Consider the following 18,542-nt stretch of genomic DNA (forward strand, 5'->3'; position numbering starts at 1 on the left):
CTCACAGTATGTGTCCTAGTTGCTTCTTTTCTATTTCCACTGTGTGTGTTGTACATGCACTGTGGACAAATAAAACAGCAATGGTAAGCAATTTACCTGTTGTCGGTTTTTGATTTTAGTAGTTATATTTGTGATCAGTTTGCACTAATCTTTTCATATTTGTTTTTCATTATACCTGGTAGTATGCAACTGCAGCTGGGCAATTTAAAACGTAAGATAATTTTCTGCATGTCAGTTTTGTTTGAGTGTGTGCTCGGCAATACTGCCCCATAATTCTCTATGGGTGATTCTGTTTTATGTTACACGCCTGACATTTTACTGTGTTTGCATGTCATATTAAATAAGATATGTAAAACAACAAATGATCATATTTCTGAGTAGACTAAATAAAACTGCCTACCACCATCTTTACCTTTCTACTTGGAGCAACATTAGCTTATAAAAAAGTATGCCATTGCAATTGTTAACTCTTGGTCACTTATCACAGTTATGTACAATCCAGTAGTCTGGTTTCCTAAACTTTGTGTAGATGTCTACACTCAGTATTTCCATGGACTTCCAAGCCCAAAATATCAAAGTAACTTGACTGGACCTTCATACAAAATAGTTATAAACTATGTATTAAAAAAAGCAATACACATTCCAGGCCATTTTATTTCCAGAACTACACACACAAATGCTGGCAAGTTGGGAGGTAGCTTCTAAAACATAACAATGACAGGGTAGGTATGTACTGAAAGTATATTTCATAACATTTATTAATGTCCATGATATTTTTTGGTCAAGTTACAGATGGATTAGTGCTAACAGAAGTAGCAACTAGGAATCATACAATAACAAAAGAAAAAAAATGGCTTGCAGAAGACATGACAATAAGAGAAAATTAAATTTAAAACTGTAAAGTTGACCATGTTTAGTCTGTCAATCCACTTTACAAAGTCTACACCAATTTCATAAAGGAGATAACTACAAAATAATGGGGCATGGCAGAAATTGGCACATATACTAGCAAGTTCTCTGTCAAATCATTATATCTAACATTTTTTTAAATTCTCAAAAACTATCACGTGCATACATCACCTTACTGTTTCATGATGACCTAAATGACAATGAGACATCTGAGATTCAGACCTAAACTTATTCACATTTAAATTAAGGTCCAGTTCTAAATACATCTTGCCTGCAGGCTGTCTAATTTGTTTAAATTCTACTTGCATTGAAATGTTCAAGTTGTCAGATTAGTTATGAAAATGGATACATAAGCCAGATGATGATCCCTTATGTGCAAGTATGTATGCACGTCTTATTCTAAGGCAACAACAGATGTTCCACAGGACCCATGCTGCTGATGTAGTCTCGCTATAAGTCAAAATGTTTTCTCCTCCAGATACAGTCAGGTGCAGTTTCTGCTTTTACAGTTCACAAAATACTGGCTCATAAATCAAACTATCGTTGTAGGGATATGGAGTAGCACCATAGAAAACTTCTGCAACAATAGTCCATTTGTCATTCATTATCTTGATCCACTATTTCCCTGTGGATGTTTACTTTTCTGGTTACTTGGGCTGTAAACAGTATCACAGTAACTGAATGTCCTGTGCTGAATACCTTGGAGAGCAAAGATTTTATCAGTTTGTTTCCCAAATGCATTCATGCTAGCAGCAATCAGAACAGAAGCTCTGCAAAAATATCCAAGGACAAGAGATTTTAAAAATGAAAAGAAAAAAAAATGCTGTAGTCAAGATGGCCCTGTTTGTCTCCATTAACCTGCAGCAGACATTGCTCAGTATTTTGTTTTTAAGTGCAAAACAGTTTAATTTCGGGACTCGTATAAGAAAATATACACCTGGTTCTAAACACATGAAAGTTTCTCTAAATGATCCTGTATTGTTTCATAGTAAATACTCTGAACTATGCATTGAGCATAATTAAAGTTGCTACATTTTTAATCAAGTCACTTCCCCAGTTCATTTACATAAATTGCAAGATAAGACATCCATGTATTACAAGACTTGCTTTGGAATCTAGTCAAAGTTACCCTGAAAGCTTTCAACAACTGAAAATCTTGAGTTATTTCGGGACCTTGGTTCAAAAGCTACATAATTATAAGCAGGGACAGAATTATTCATTTTATTAAAAACAGAACCAGCTCATCTTAAAATAAACAACTTCAATACCAGGATTCAACATAAATATTTGAACTTTACCAGAACTACATACAAATTCTTATAGCTTTTTTTCATCACTTTACTTTAAGTCTGGTGACCTACTGAGGAGTAGCTGACCACAGAGAAGTTCCCTTTATGGAAAAAGCACATAGCTAAAAGAAAAAATAGTCACTAGGAGCTCTTCCTTAGAACTGGGCTGATGAAGACTGCAGGCATCCATGATGTCAAGCAGTGATGTGTATATTGGAGTCTTTTTTTCTGGTGCATGCTGCTCCGTTTCACAAGTTCTGAAGAAAACAGTGGCATGCGTCTCCTGCGCAGTTTCACCTTAACATCTATTCCACTGAAACATGTGAGGCATTTGATCTCTTCAGAGGATCAATTTCTGTCTCTTCTCATTATACAATACATCTGTCTTCATTACTGTCATAAAAAAGCAAGGTCATATTTTTGCTGATGAAGTTCTTGCATTTATTCTTTGGTTTGAAAGTCTTCCTGAAATTTTGTACTTAGATACCGTATGTGGAATCCTTTTTTGCTGATTGTATCATCTGTGTGGAAGTGAAGAAGAATAGCATCACCTGAGGAGTAAATTTCTTCTGGTGGCTTAAGAAAAAAAAAATAAAAAGATTTAGTACATTTTAGCATTGTTTGCATTCTATGCTGCTAGGCACAAGTGATTTTAACTTATAAACATCATCTGGAACTTGAAATGAACTGTAAACTGATTTACAATTGTAGCTGTTTTTAAGCTATTGTACATTTTGCTTTTCATGCTGCAAAATAAATTTCTATTCTGTACCAGCTGCATTTTATAAAACGCTACCTGAGAACTAGTGAACGTTGTTCAGTTTCACTCTGCAGTCGGCTCACTGTACAGTTGTGATGTAGCACTACTTTGGCTGGTTCTTTTAAATGTGCTACACTGCAAGGGTCAGACAGCATAGTGTTTTATGGTCCATTTACGGAGATTAACCCAGAACCAAGCAAGAACACTAGGGGTAATGAGGACTAGTTAAACCAGGAGATATTTAAAGTACAGTACCCTAGTACACAGCATGTGTGTGACGTCTGAGTTTAAGGATGGTTTGGAGAGGACTTTGGTTGGAGTTTCAGAGATCAGAAAAGGAAGAAAAGCAATCCAGAGAGTGTCAGTATAAGGAAAGGGACCTGACCTTCAGGCACACACAATAATCAAACAACTATATATATAAAAGTAAACATTCTTCTGCCTCATCAGGGCAGATGCTCTAGTTAGACTCTTACCAAAACAGGCAGCAACTAACCAAAACATTAGGTTTACTATTGTCTGGTAGAAGGTAAAGCTGTTGTTCCTATTACTAGAATCGAAGGTGAAGCTGCTTAGTTGTTTCACGTTGTTGGAATTAGGAAGAGAACTTCTCTACTGACTAAAGGTCTTAATTTACCAGGACCCTGCCAGAGACCTGTTTAAAAAGGAACACAGCAACTAAGTGAAAAAGTCTGCACTGTTGAAAAAAACTCTCTCAGAAAGGTGAATATTTATATGCTGTAACGGTAGACTGACTTGTTTGATAAAAACTGTGCTTCTTTGCTGAGCTTTATTTATCAGTGAATACAATTTTTAAGTCATAAAGCTGCTCCCAGTAGCTTGCTTGGTTTATCACAAACCACTCTACATATCACAGAATTTTCTTACCAACTGTTTTAAAGGTCACATGTTGTCATAATTTGTAGACTGTCTGAGTTGAATCAGGAAGAGAAATGAATATGCTACACTGCAATCAGAATACAGCCTTTTATGTGGCACATAGGCTTGTCAAGTCTGATTACCTAGCAAGCAATCCTTGCACCTACTCTTCAAACAGATCACTGGCAGGGAGAAGTCCTCTCCTTGTCCTCCATATTACTACCCTACTGTGTTTGAAATCAAGCACGGTTTATAATCTTACCAATTATCTAACTCCCATGATGTAAAGTAAAACTTTTACAGTCCTTCTTGACTATCCCTGCCCATTAGCTGCCAAGTGGTCCAAATACTTGTGCTACACAGCTGACTTTGTTTCATTTTGTTTACTTGTTTATTTTAATATATTTACTTCCAGGAACTTTATGGTCTCTGTCTTGCTTTTTGCTTGCCATCTGATTAATATGGATTAAGTTCCTTAAACCAACCCCCAATAAATCTGTTAACCAAAGCTCTGAATTATTCTGGTTACTTATAACTTAAGTTTACATTTTCAGAGGTGACAAAACTGAAAATGTGCAGAATCCATATAGTGTGGTCTCATCAAAAATATTTACATTTTGTCATATTATTTCAGTTTTGCCATCACAAACTATTTATTATATTATTTCAGTTGTGCAGTCACAAACTATTCTTATGCCACACAAAATATGCAATGAAATGGTTAATGCAACACAGTATACTAACAAAAATAAATGTGATTTTACAGTACAGAGTAGATTTTCCAAACTAATTGGGACCTAGGGTAGTTCGGATAATCGAAATGCTTGGATAATTAAACATACATTGAACCGGATAAAAATCTTCTAAAATCTTGTTTTTTCTGCACGCAGGGATTACACTTTTCAACCATTCAGCAAGTCCAGTGGACAATAAAGAATATTTTTCACACATGAGCAGGCTACAAGCTCAAAAAACATGCACAAGCAAATATGTTTAATGTTTACATATTAAGATTCTATGATTTTTCCTATCCAAAAACTTTGGAAGGCTGTGTTCAGATAATTGACGTTCAGATAACTGACACTTTACTGTACTCCTAAAGGCATCTTCAGACTACCACACTAATATTGTGAACCAGACACACTTTCAGTACATACTCAGAATAAAGGCAAAAAACAAGCAATAACATTCTGGTTCCACTTGCTTTCAACAATTAAACCATTTATTTAATTCAGAACACATATTAATATAATACTAACTATACCAGAATACCATTATATAACAAAAAAAAATCCAATCATTTTTATTTCTTCCTCTTTGGTGTTTACAATTAGCTGTTGAGCCTCTAGTTCCAACAACTTTAGCAAGCTCAATTTTGCCATGAAGTTATCCAATACAAATTTTTCCTGAGCACTCCAGCTGCCTGTTTTCTAAAAACCTTCATAACTTTGTTTTTTCACATTCAGCCCAAGTGGAATTTCACACCTCCTGACACCTGAGAAGTTCCAGTCTGGGCAACCTAGGCCTCAGCTGAAATTCTGTGAGAATGCAGTTTTTCAACATAGCTGTAAGCAAATGTACAGATCTCAAAAATTTTAAAAATTGCAAAAAGTTATTCAGCACACACACTCCTTTTCACAAAGGTGATAATGTCATCCAGATATAATGGCAATTTTATATCGAACAAGTAACTAAATAATATTTACATTTACTTAATACAATTATACAAACAAGTATTAACATCTTTGCAACCATAGTAGACAGACCAAAACAATCAATGTGACTTTTGTTCGAGCAGCTGTGATCTTCATTTTGTTGTACACTAGTTTTGTAGATGCCACTTAATTTTTTAGATATTTGCATTATTATGAATCATATACTTATTTGCACATTTAATGGAGAACTAAATGTAAATATCTGCCATATAGTACTAGTTAGACAAATATCAGTTCAAACTCAGCATTGTATATAGCTTTATTTGATTCCATGGAGTACCATGTAAACACCCACTGGTTCAAATTATTAATATAATTATAGAGATATGCCATACATTCATAATATTTCCAGGAAAAAAATCACAATGTTTGTGGTATCAAGTATCCCACTGGTGTAAGGAAACATTCATGGCCTCTCTGGTGATTTGGCATGTGAAATACTGTAACAGAATCCATCCAAATGCACAATGCCAGAAATATGATAACTATGCTACATACATATTTTATTACTGAACTATACATATCTGCCAAATGGTAGTAGGCAGAGAGCTGGTTTCAGTGACAATGTTTGCAGCATCATGGAAGCTTTCATTTAATGCCATGAAGTACTGCATAATCACCTTCTTGTTAGTGTTATTAATATAATTATAAAGATATGCCATACCGTCATTACATTTCCAGGAAAAATCTCATAATTATTGTGATACCAAGTATTCCATTGATGTAAGGAGCCATTTATGGCCTCTCTGTCATACTGGAATGTGAAATCCAGAAATATAACTGTAGTAATACACATTTTGTTTACTGAACAACTATACATTCATAATATTTTCAAGAAAATACTAATTTTTTATGGTAAAAAGTACCCCATGGGTGTAAGGAGCCATTTGTTCACAATATTTTCAGGAAAAAAACAACAAATTGAGACCTATAAGGATACATACACAGAGAATGCATTGGTACTTGGAAATCAGTACGTATGGCTGTTCCCACATGGAGTTTCTATTTTCAAAACTCTTCCATCTTAATCTCTCCTCTTCGTCTATCAAATGGTTCTCCAGCTATCTGTCAGCCAGGGAACAAGCTGTAAAATGGAACTACTGCACTTCATCTTTCCTTCACACCCCAACAGGTGTACCCGAAGGCTCTATTTTGGGTCCTTTACTATTTAACATTTTCATAAGTGATTTCCACCAAAAGATCCCCAATGCTAAACTGGTGCAATACGCAGATGACTCCACTATCATCTGTTCAGCCAAAACTCTTCCTTTACTAATAAACCTTATGCAAGATGCCTTCTCCTCCACTGAGTCCTGGATGCTTGACAATCACCTAGCCCTAAATGCCTCCAAATCTAAAATAATGATCTTTACCCCTTCTAGACATACTGCTGTTGACAAAGCATCCTTCTCTATACTTAGCCTAAACAAAACAACTATTGAAATAGTTCCCCATACAAAACTTCTGGGCGTTCTTATCAATGACCAGCTAAAATTTGATATCCACCTACAAACCAATATTAAAAAGACTCATCAAAAACTTGGTATGCTTTATCGACACAGGCACTACCTTTTTCTGTCTTCTAGACAACTATCTACCACCTACCTCCTACCCTCCCTTTTGTATGGAGCTCCGCTACTCTCTAACCTCCAATCATCCCTAAAATCTAAACTTTCCTCATGTTATAACAAAATTTCAAAGTTTGCCACTGGATCCAAATCCTCTACTCACCATTGCAACTCCCTACATGCTCTAAATTGGTTGGAACTCCCAAGCTACCTAAATTTCATTCAACTAACTACAGTACACAAGCTAATTTTCAAACCTTCTAACTGTCCATCACTCTCCTCTTCCCTAAAACTTCACCAGTCACATAGAACACTTAGATCCACAAATCAGAACCTTTTAGAACTTTACAAGCCTTTACACGCACCAGGGCAACTTCTACTATCATTCTCCCTTGCCAGATTATGGAACTCTCTTCCGCCTTACATTAGAACTACCCCTAACCTACCATCCTTTAAAACCCTACTCCACTCTCACCTCTACTCCCTATGGGAGTGCTCCTGTACCCATCCTACCTGATTCCTGACACCTATCCCTATTCTATTCTGCTCTAATCTCTGCCACTGCTTCAATTCATCTCTCTAAAATTCTTTTGCCTAAATACATGTTGTGTATTAAATGAACATAAATTTATTGTTTTTGCTAATATCTTATAAGTGATTGACTCAACTCATATATTTCAAGACATGTAAAATCTTGCCTTGCTGTATATTGAATGTTAAACTGTTGTTCTCATATGCTGTACTAATATATTGTATATTGTACATTGTCTTTCTGTCTGGAGCTTTTCTCCTCGGGCCTCCATTGAAAACGAGCTACCTTGACCCAATGGACTTTCCCGGTTAACAAACTGAAATAAATAAATAAATAAGTATAATCACTGTCTGCAGCAGTAGTATTGTTGAAGCCATGTGGAAACATTGCTATAGACAGGCAGTAAAAATCAGACTGTGTATATAATGATGAAAGACGTAATAGAACACCACATTTAGCATACCTGTGCACTTTGCTAACAGTATGGACAACTTAGCAATACAGTACAACAGTGCTGACTGGCTGTAAATCTAAGGTAAAAACCGGTACATCCTCTTAACAAACCCTGACATACAGCACATGTATGGAAGCATACCTAGTAGGTCTGTACTAAACAAATCTAGACAAAAGATGCCAATAATTGGAGGGCAGCAGTCAAAATATAGGAGAAACCGCAAAATCATTGGTGGACCATGTCCAAAATACATGGCCATTGTGTCGATATTACTTAAAGTAAGGCCATGCACATTGTTAACAGTACAGGGAACCAGGCTCTACAGTCTAATAACACTGAGTGACTAAGTCTAAGGAAGTGTGACTGGTACATTCTCTTAGCAAACTTTGACATACAGTACATGTATGTTGAAAGAATACCTAAAAGGCCTGTATTCAACATGTGTAGACAAAGGATACCAATAATTGGTTGGCATACGTCAAAATGTCTAGAAAAAGCAACAAAATCATTGGTGGACAGTGTACAAAATACATTGACATTGTGTTATTATTACACAAAGTAACTAAAAAATATAATGGAACATCACATTCAGCATAACCAATCACTTGGCTAACAGTACAGCGAATGAAGCTCTACTGTCCGATATTACTGACTGACTGGAAGACTAACAGAGTGACCAGAACATTCTCAATGCTAACTTTGACATACACTAAATGGCCTGTGCCCAACATGTCTACACAAAGGAAAATAATAATCTGTAGACAGTGGCCAAAAAGGGATGGCCATTTTATCATTAACAGCAGAAATAACTTCCTAAGTGAATGGCTGCTAAACCTGCACTGCAGACTTCCATGTACAAGTGTATGCCGGAAAATATAAGTATTGTCCCTCATCATGCCTAGAGACAAAGTCATAAAAAAATTGGTGAACAAGGCCTATACAAATGGAAATTACATGAAAAAGATGGGGTGTGCTTTTGCTGCCCAAAAGCAGCGTCTGCTGTGTCTAGGGGGAGTTCTTACTGCTTGGGGTAGTATTTCTGTCTAGACAGAGATCTTGTTGGCTGGGCAGCGTTGTCTGTATCTAGGAAGATTTACACTTTGTATTGTTCGTCATTCAATATTAGCAGTGTATGGTTATGAAGAATGTTTGCCAATGCCTTTTTCATGCAATTTCATATGTTTATTACTATTTTACCATGTTTTATTTCAAGCACAGCTCTAAACTCATTCATCCAGGCACCAGGAATCTCTTATGAACAATATTCCATTCATCTGTCCTACTTCCTTTATCTAGTGAAACACCAGTGCCAACTGATTTTTCCACTAACTTGACCTCTTACTTTAACATAGATTGATCACATATTGTAATTAAATGCACCTCTGTTCCTTCAGTTAGACAAGCATGATCTTTTGTTATATAGCAGCTATCCATTCTGGCACAATTTTTATACTTGTGGGGATAATAAGTAAATTCCATCTGACCTCTTAAGGCTACTACCATATCCTTTATCCTAAACACATTCATATATCTTGAGAATCTACTGCATCTAGTAACTCTCCCTCCATAGTTCTCTTCACATACCCTTCATTACTGCAGACTATATTCTTATCTCCCCCTACAATTAGGATACCTCATTGACAGCTTATTACTTTCTCTAGCATTCTTATCAGGCCCATTTTTATAAACCTTTCAAATCAGGTAAGGAGAAATCAGGAAAACAAAGTTAAAAAAAAAAGACAAGGTGACTCAAAAGCAAAGTTCCCAGGGATCCTACTACTAGCAGAAAAACTTGTTACTATCCTTGCCTCCTTTCCCCTCCCCTCTGAAAATTGCAGGGAATCTTTTTTGTGCCTTATGGCAATCAACAACCACAAACTCTTAGGTGCAAAGCATAACAGAGCATGGACAGACACTCCATTTCGCATTCCCTCATATCCCATCCAGGATCCCTCACCCTGCAAAGGACCAACAGCATCTCATGCCCTAATTCATTACAGAGTCACTTTGTTGGGGGGGGGGGGGAGTCACATAAACAGTCCCTTTACAGCAAAGGGAACAATTCCCAGGAAAGAAAGAAATTAGAAGGCCCAGTCTAGCTCTGTCCAGACTAAACACTTCAAATTCTCTTTCCTCTTCTTTCCCCTCAAGCCTTTACAGTCATCTTAGACCTAAAGGATTTATATTTACATATTCTCATTCAAACAGAAACACAGATCTTTTTAAAGGTTCTGTGTCTTAGGTTTGCAGTACTAATTTACTTTTTTGCCCTTTGGTCTTTCCACCACCCCAAGAGTCTACGCCAAATGCCTAGCTCCAGTGATAGCTCATTCCAGGCTTCAAGGCACACACATTTCTCTTATGTGGATGATCACCTGATATCAGCCTCAACCAATGAGAACAATCAGCATTCTTTAACAGCCTTATAGTATACTATGAATCTTTTCAGTAATATAAGATTCACTCAATCTGAAAACATCAACTCACACAAATCCCAAAGCTCTTACTACTTGCCCAGCTGCAGCTCACACACTCCCTACTCAACAAACCGCTACCTCGCCCATCACTCTCTACTGTAGTATCCCCTTATACCCCAATCTGGTCTCTTCATAGTTCCGACCAGCACCTTCTAGTCATCGATAAACCCAACAAAGCTTATGGTAAACTCCTCTATAAACACTCTGTGTCCCTTGCGTGGAATAGGTTACCACCTCACATTTGTAGCATTACTAGTTCCAGAGTCAAGCACTACTTTCTGAACTCAAAAGCATGTCCTTGCCTAAATCCTTCATAATCTGCATTTTCCTTTATTTTTCTTTTCACTACCTGTCTACAGCTAATGATTCAATGACTAATCTGCACACTAGACAATACTACATTATGCTACTTGGGTAAGATATGTCATTATTGTAAATACATAAATGCACTAGTTGTACTTACTTCATTTTGTTTTACTTTTACTACAGTTATTCATTTTCACCTGATTACTGCATATGCAATTTCTGCTTAAGTTGTACTGCTACACTGTTTTTCTTGGGTTTTTGTATATTGCCTATGCTATCTTTTTATGTTTGTATTTGCTGGAGCATTTCTCCTCGTGTCTCTACTGAAAATGGGCCACTGGCTCAGATGGACTAACCTGGTTAACAAATGTCAAATAAATAAATAAAATTATTGTTCCAAGTTACAGTTTAGTATTTCCAGGATACCTTCTAGACCTCTATTGACAGCATTTCTTCTGCCAGAGAAAATGCACACTTACCAGTTTTTCAGTCTCTCTCTTTGGACAAGGTCCACTGCAAGAGTTCTAGGCTTCATGACCTGCTCTATTTTCATGATCCTACTTGCCAGACTTCACTTAAGAAAGATCAAGTGGTATCTCAAAACTGTTTTGACTCAGAGCTCTTTTATTTCCAATGCTAGTTTTCAGCTTTGTGAAGATAGAACTTCCTTGAAGGGCCAATCAAGTCTTATGCATCCCAGGGTCCCTTTCTCTCCTTCTAACCCCTCCCATACAGTGGCCACAGATGCTTCAGATTTTGCATTGGGAAATGTTTTGTAAGGTATCACAGTGCTGGGAATATGGGAACCAAGCAAAAACAATAACTTAAAGGAAATTATGGTCTAGACAAATCTCCTGAATGCTCTGATTCAACTTTGGTCTCCAACAACTCTTTTAGTGGTGACCAACACCACCACTATGATGTGGTACATAAACAGGAAGATCTTACCCTATGTGCAGACTGGGCATGACTGCGTGGGACAAAGTACTTCAGTACAATCGATTTCTTCAGTAACTTGCATTCCACCTGAGCAGAGCACAGCAGCAGATTACCTGAACATATTTAGAAGACATCCTATGAGTGGATACTATACCAAGAGGTCTTTCTTCCACAGCTTGCAAAGAGTGAAGCTATTTCCCTGCCTGGACAACTGTCACCTGCTGCACCCATCTTGAGTAGGCTGACATTTGCTCAAGATTCCCTGATTACACTTTTTAGTCCTAAGGAGTAATGATGAATACTGTAAAGTCTCAGATGGTGCTCTAAGAGCTATTCAAACTCAAAGGCTGGAGTCTAGACATGGTAACATGCATTATCGATTTACCTGTGAATAGGATCCTTCACCTTCACAGTCTAGTTTACCAGACTGCTCAAAGTGTACACTGCCCTACTCTGCATCACATGGCTTTGAGGCGGATGGCAGTCACTCCTCCCATGGTAATCTTTGCAATCTTTTAAGAGTTAAATGGTTTAAATATTAAGATACTATGATTCTACAAAAATCGATTTTAAAAGCAGATGGCAGTTGCATACTCTGAATCACTTCAGACAACCTGTTTCTGTTCCCCATCCTTTTAGAGGCTGTCACTACAAACACTTCTCCCCTAGGTTGGGGGAGGAGAGCCATCTTCAAGGATAGACTGTCCAAGGTGTTTGGCTTTAGTCAGAGGCCACTTTGCACATCAGCATTCTAAAGAAGACAGCAGTCTTTTTCACCCTCCAAGCCTTTCAAGAGTCCCTACCCTGAAATGCCACAGGCAATCACAAAGACAGCATGCTAGTGGTTTGATATATTAACAGGTAACAGGGACTCACTCCCACCCCTTTTGTCAAGAGGCATTGAGGGTATAAGAACGGGTTATGTTGGTCACTTTCTGCCTGTAAGAAACACCCCTGGTGAAGCCAATTATTTAGCAGACAGGCTCAGACACTATGTTCTGATGCCACGTGAACTGTGCTTGAGTCCATCAGTAGCAAGGAAGTTGCTCTGTCACTAGTAGAAACTTTTCTGTGACCTTGCTTCCTCCCTGCCCAGCACAGAATGCAGGTGCTTCTTGGGGAGAACAGCTCAGGGATGGCCTTACTCAGAAATAGCCAATAGGAGTCCTGTACACATTTTCTTCTTTTCATTGATACGGTGGGTAATCCAGGATGCCAAGCAGCAGAAGCCCACAGTGATTTTGATAGCCTATTTTGGCATTAACAAGGCTGGTTTCACTTGTTCAGGCCTCAACTGCCAGAGAAGCTTCTCCATCTTATGACTTTTTGGACCCATCTATTGTTCCATCATTTTGGCCAGACCCATCCTTATCTCCAAATCTTACATAAACCACTTGATTTCTCTAATTCCACTTATGGAATGAGATCCTGCATCCCTCCATCTAGGGTAGTCCAAATTCACACCTCTGTGCAAAAGCCCAACATCATACAAATTACAAAGCATGTAGACTTTTTCTTGATATGGGCTTCATTGAAATATCTACATCCTTCCACTGCTCCTATACCATTAGTCTTAAATGATATCAGACTTTTTGCACAAGTCTGAAGTACTTTTCAATTAATGTGCACCTTTCTACTATTTCTAATTTCAATTCAGTCTCAAATTTTATTTATTTAGCCTCTCTCAAAGTAAAACTTTTTTGAAGGGTACCTATCTTATAAGATGACCTCCCCACCGAGTGTACACACTTGATTACAAACACATTCTCTCTCTCTCTCTCTAGGGAATTTTCTGGAAAAAATTGTTTCCCGACATTCACACCTGCTTCTATAGTAAAGCTGAAGTACTTCTCCTGGAGAGCATTTATTCTGGTAACAATTACTTCTCTTGGAGAGCACTTTTTCAGGTAACGATTACATCTGCCAGAATTTCTCATTACATGCCTTACTGGTACTCTCTCGCTTACTTTGTATTCCACAGTGATACAGTCTCCATGACTACAGATCCTTCTTTCATGCAAAGGTAGCCAGTGAACTGAACCTACAACTAGCCAGTTTGTCTTCTTGTGTTTCCCTAATTTTTCCAATAGGAGCCTTTCCAGTAATTTACACTGAGGTTTTACTGTGTGCCCTGGAGCTCTCTGATCCACTGGGAAACCTAATAGCTCCTCCAGCCACAACAACAGATTGGTGTTGGACTATACTGTTTTCTAATTTTCCAATAGAGGAAAACATGTAGAGATTGCATAGATATCCATAGTTTAATCAGATTCTGTGCGGACAGAACAAAATCATTTAGGAAAGACTCTTAAGTAGTTTATATTTTTGCTGTAACAGAAAAATATGTTCATTTTCTGATATCTGTGAAACAGAAAGGTGCATTACATCAAAATTAAAGTTAAACAACTGAAATAATTAAAACAAACCATTTCAGAAAGATGCAAGTAAAGGCCACTGCCAAACACCTATATGATGGCCTTCACACACTCTTCTCAATACTGCTCTTCTACCTTACATGAACTATAATTATGATGAAACTATGTACCTGGTTTCACCACATAATGGACCTCAACCCTCTTTTGTATCCACAGGGCTGGTCTTCACCTGTACTCTTACACTTGCTCAAGTGCACTTATCTTTACTCTGTAGTGTGCCAGACTTTCTCAATTATATGCCTTACTGATACTATCTCCCTCACTTTTGTTAGAAAAATGTGTATTTGAATATATGAGAAATGCTAGTTTAAAAGCAAAGTAATATATAATGCATTTTATTCTATTAATCATATAACAGTAAGGATTAATTCATGTGTAAATGTAAGTAGTTTTGAAATTGCAGTGTGGCTTGAAGCAAAGCTGACCTATGACCCTGGTAGAATGCTAGCTTATCAAGTTTTAATGTTTATGCTTTTCACAAGTGATTATCTGCTGGGTCAGGAAATTAAATGTGTGAAATAATGAAATATTCTGCTCTTTCCTGTTGGAATGATTTGGCCTTGTATATGTGTTATTGAGATAAGCACGCAGCTGGTAGGAAAGTGTAACAGAGAACAAAGAAGATTATTAAAAGACTGGATCTGCTATTGTATTCGAACTGATATGAAACCTTGAAGAAGTAACTTTACAGAAAGACATTATGTCTGACCAGCTGGATAGCAAGGCCGTATTGTATCTAGAGGAAAAGTTTTTTTAAATATACAGCATCAACAGCTTTATGAATAGAAGACTGTAAGCTAAAGTGATGTAGATGCCCTGTGACATATCACGTCAGTAAGGTGGGCATAGCTTAAATGTTAAACCTATATAAAATTGTGTGCTTCCTGTTTCATGTCAGACAAAATTCTGTACTTGTACGTTTTTTGCCTCCTGGTGTACACTAGTAAACTTTTGAATCTGAACCTCCTGTGTATTGAATTCTTGATTTTATTTAACAGTTTGGTCCTTCTGAGCCGGATAATTCCCTCAGACAGCAGATCAGAGTCTACCGGTGGTTGAATACTGCGCAAGAGAAGTTACCGAAACGGTTCTTCTTGGGTGAAAAGACCTCTGACTGAATTGTCGTTTAAAGAGGCTGGCCACTTTCTGATCTGTGGCCGAAGAGTGGACATTGGACAGTTCAATACTGGAGGCTCAGGTAGGAAGAATTTGCCTTTTTTCTGTTTAAGATCAGGGACTAGGTTACAGTATATTGTTGTCAAGATTTGTTTTGCAGATCAGGGACAAAAGGAAGTACTGTATATTCGGTCATAGATCAGGGTAACAGAATAAGGTAGGCAGTCATTCTAGATAAACTGTGAACAGGAACTGAGAACTTGATATCACGTGATAAAAAGGGTTACGTAACATTTTCTTTGACATGGGTAATCAGTGCACTAAAACATCGCGAGATCCGCCCCTAACCGAAGACGCAAAATACATGCAATCACAACGTTCCGATAACGTTAGGTATTATACGAAATGGGTTATCAAATATGAATTTGATGGTAAACTAGATAAAACTTCACTAGTTAAACTCCTTAAACAGCTTAATTCTGATGCGGGAGGTCAGGCAAAAAAGCAACGCCAACTAGGCATTCCTCAAGCACATAGGTGGATTGAGGAAGCAAATCGTAGAGAACAGAAGCTTAAAAATTCAAAAACATTATTTTTAGACAAAGAGGATAATAACTTGGTAATAGCAACAGCTCCTCCTCCTCCTCCCTTGCCCCCTCCCTTACCCTTTTCAGGATATGAAGCGAGTGGACAGGCTGGACTGCCTCCGCGTTATCCTGAAGTTTCAGCAAGACCACAACCATTTGTTAGAGATCCTATTGAGACTAGGTCCCGAACACGTAAAACACATAGGGACACAGAATCATACCAAATAGAGAGAAATCTACAGGATGAGAGTGAGGAAGAAATATGCCCACTTATAGAAGTTCCAAATCCTCAGGCAGGACAGGAAGGGCAAAACCCAACACTCTTAGTATACAGATCATGGACACCAGAGGATATCCAGAAGGCTACTGAGGGAATCCCCCATCCGAAAGTTAATTTTACGAAATTTTTAGAAGATTTACAAGGCATGAGGTTGAATTACCACTTGAATGGGGAAGAAGTAGAAAAAGTAGTAAGACAAATTATAGGTCCAGATTGGCACATGATTTGTGGCACCTGGAATCCTCGTAATGCAGAGCTTTGACCACTCCCACATAGTGACGCAGAGTTAGACAACAGAGTGAAAGGTCTGACAGACTGAATCTCTGAGAAATGGAAACCTAGAGCAGACTGGACTTGCATTAATCAATGCATACAACAGGAAAATGAGACAATTGATGGGTACTATGTAGATTATTAGAATGTTTTAATAATCATAGCGGTATGTCGGTTCCTGAGAACCAAACGAATGATTCCCCGTATGAACAACAATTAAAAAATGCATTTTTGAAAGGTTGCATTGCACCTATTAGTAGCTTCATTACAAAGCATATGATAGACCATCGAACAGGGAGGCTACAAGCCTTACTCGAATACGCTAGACATGCTGAAAGACATTTTAATAGTAAAAAGAAAAAGATGGCGCAAGTCTTCACTGCTGAAGACGGAGCTGAAGTATTTGTATTACAGTCAGGTAAAAAGAGCAAGAAAAATACCCAGGGAAACAAACAGTCTGACAAACGATCAGAAGATTTTGGAGAGAGAAAAAGAGAGGTGAATGCTTCAAGTGCGGGAAAAAAGGGACATCTAGCAAGGGATTGTAAGCAAAACAAAAAGGTAATTACAGAAGATAAGGGAGATGAGGACTGACTTTATGATAGCGAGGATACATCATGTGAAAGTCAGAAATCATCAGGAAAAGTTAATAAACAAAAAACAAATGTAAATGTGATAGAAGGAGTAGAGGAAGTGCAAGTAGATATGGAGGATGAAGAAAATGAAATTTTGGACTTAGCATTATTGAGTTTAGAGTTTTACTTAGCAGATACGAAACCGGAAGTTACACTTCTGGTGGAGGGAAGGGAAGTCAAATTCCTGTGTGACTCAGGAGCATCACGGACTTTGATACACCCCTCCAAGTTACCAGAACATTCCGAATCACCTGATTATATATTAGTGAAAGCAGCAAATTGACAGCTATATAGGGAACCACTTTCCCATGATATAGCAATAACTGACCCTGTTTCAGGTATGACCCAGAGAAGTAAAATTGTTGTTTCTGCAAAGTGTCCAGTAAACCTATTGGGCAGAGACCTTATGCAGATATTTGGCATAGCAGTAGTTCCAACTGTACAAGGTATGGCGGCACAGAGACAAATGGATACCTTTGTGGTGCGATCGGAGGGTGAAACTTTTTACTGGTACAGCCAGGACCTAGTCACGACTGGTCCAGGGGCAGTAACCGAGGAACTGATGAACGTAGCCATCAGTAAATCCCCCTCCCTTGACACTGATCAACAGCATTTGTTACACTGTACTCTATACTACTGTACTACACCAGGACCTGATAGAGAGTATGAGCAAGAATTGTTTAGAAATCGTGCAACTAGATTGGTTTTGCGTACTTTGTACTGGGATACTGAGGGGAACAGTGTAGTTAGCTGTTCGTTGCCTCAAGAATTCCTTGCATTGTATAGATCAAATCGGTTACCACATGCCAGCTTGACAAAGAACAAAAGTGTCAAATGGGCAGACTTAGGAGAAAAAGTAACAAGATGGGAGAAACAGACTGATTTAGAAGTATCAGAACAAGGGATACAAAAACACAAACTGAATTGGTTGACACAGACACATCCAGCTGTACACTTGCAATCTAGCGAGGACAGCTGATTACCATTTTTATTAGAAGAAGAAAAGGCCTTATGTGAAATTTCAACAACTCTTTGGTCAACAGGCAAGTCAGATGTAGGACTTATTCGAACAGCAGGACCAGTTACAATAACCCCAAAGTCAGCTTTTAGACCACAGAAAAGACAATACCCTTTGAGAAAGGATGCAGAAATAGGAATTAAGCCTATAATAGCAGCATTACTCAAAGAAGGAGTACTGGTAGACTCTCCTGATTCACCATGTAATACACCCCTATTTCCTGTTAAAAAAGCAAACGGGGAATGGCGGATGGTACAAGATTTACAAGCTGTAAATAATGCAGTAACACTTAGAGCACCTACGGTGCCAGACCTACATACTTTGTTAAACGATTTAGAACCGCAACAGAAGTATTTCTCTGTGGTAGATA

The 18,542-nt window shown here is 37.9% G+C and overlaps 1 protein-coding gene across 1 annotated transcript in view; it reads right to left on the bottom strand.

Moving 5' to 3' along the window:
* Positions 1-636: 636 nt before the first annotated feature.
* Positions 637-18,542, bottom strand: part of TLL1 (tolloid like 1) — a 1,749,881-nt gene continuing 1,731,975 nt past the window's right edge. The window contains exon 19 of the mRNA XM_044063452.1: positions 637-2,774. Within this exon, the coding sequence (XP_043919387.1) occupies positions 2,640-2,774 (135 nt within the window). The 3' untranslated portion in view covers positions 637-2,639. The remainder of the gene's footprint in view (positions 2,775-18,542) is intronic.

This window comes from Protopterus annectens, chromosome 2.part1 (genome assembly GCF_019279795.1).
Source record: "Protopterus annectens isolate FY-2018-M chromosome 2.part1, PAN1.0, whole genome shotgun sequence".
In the NCBI taxonomy this organism is placed as follows: Eukaryota; Metazoa; Chordata; order Ceratodontiformes; family Protopteridae; genus Protopterus; species Protopterus annectens.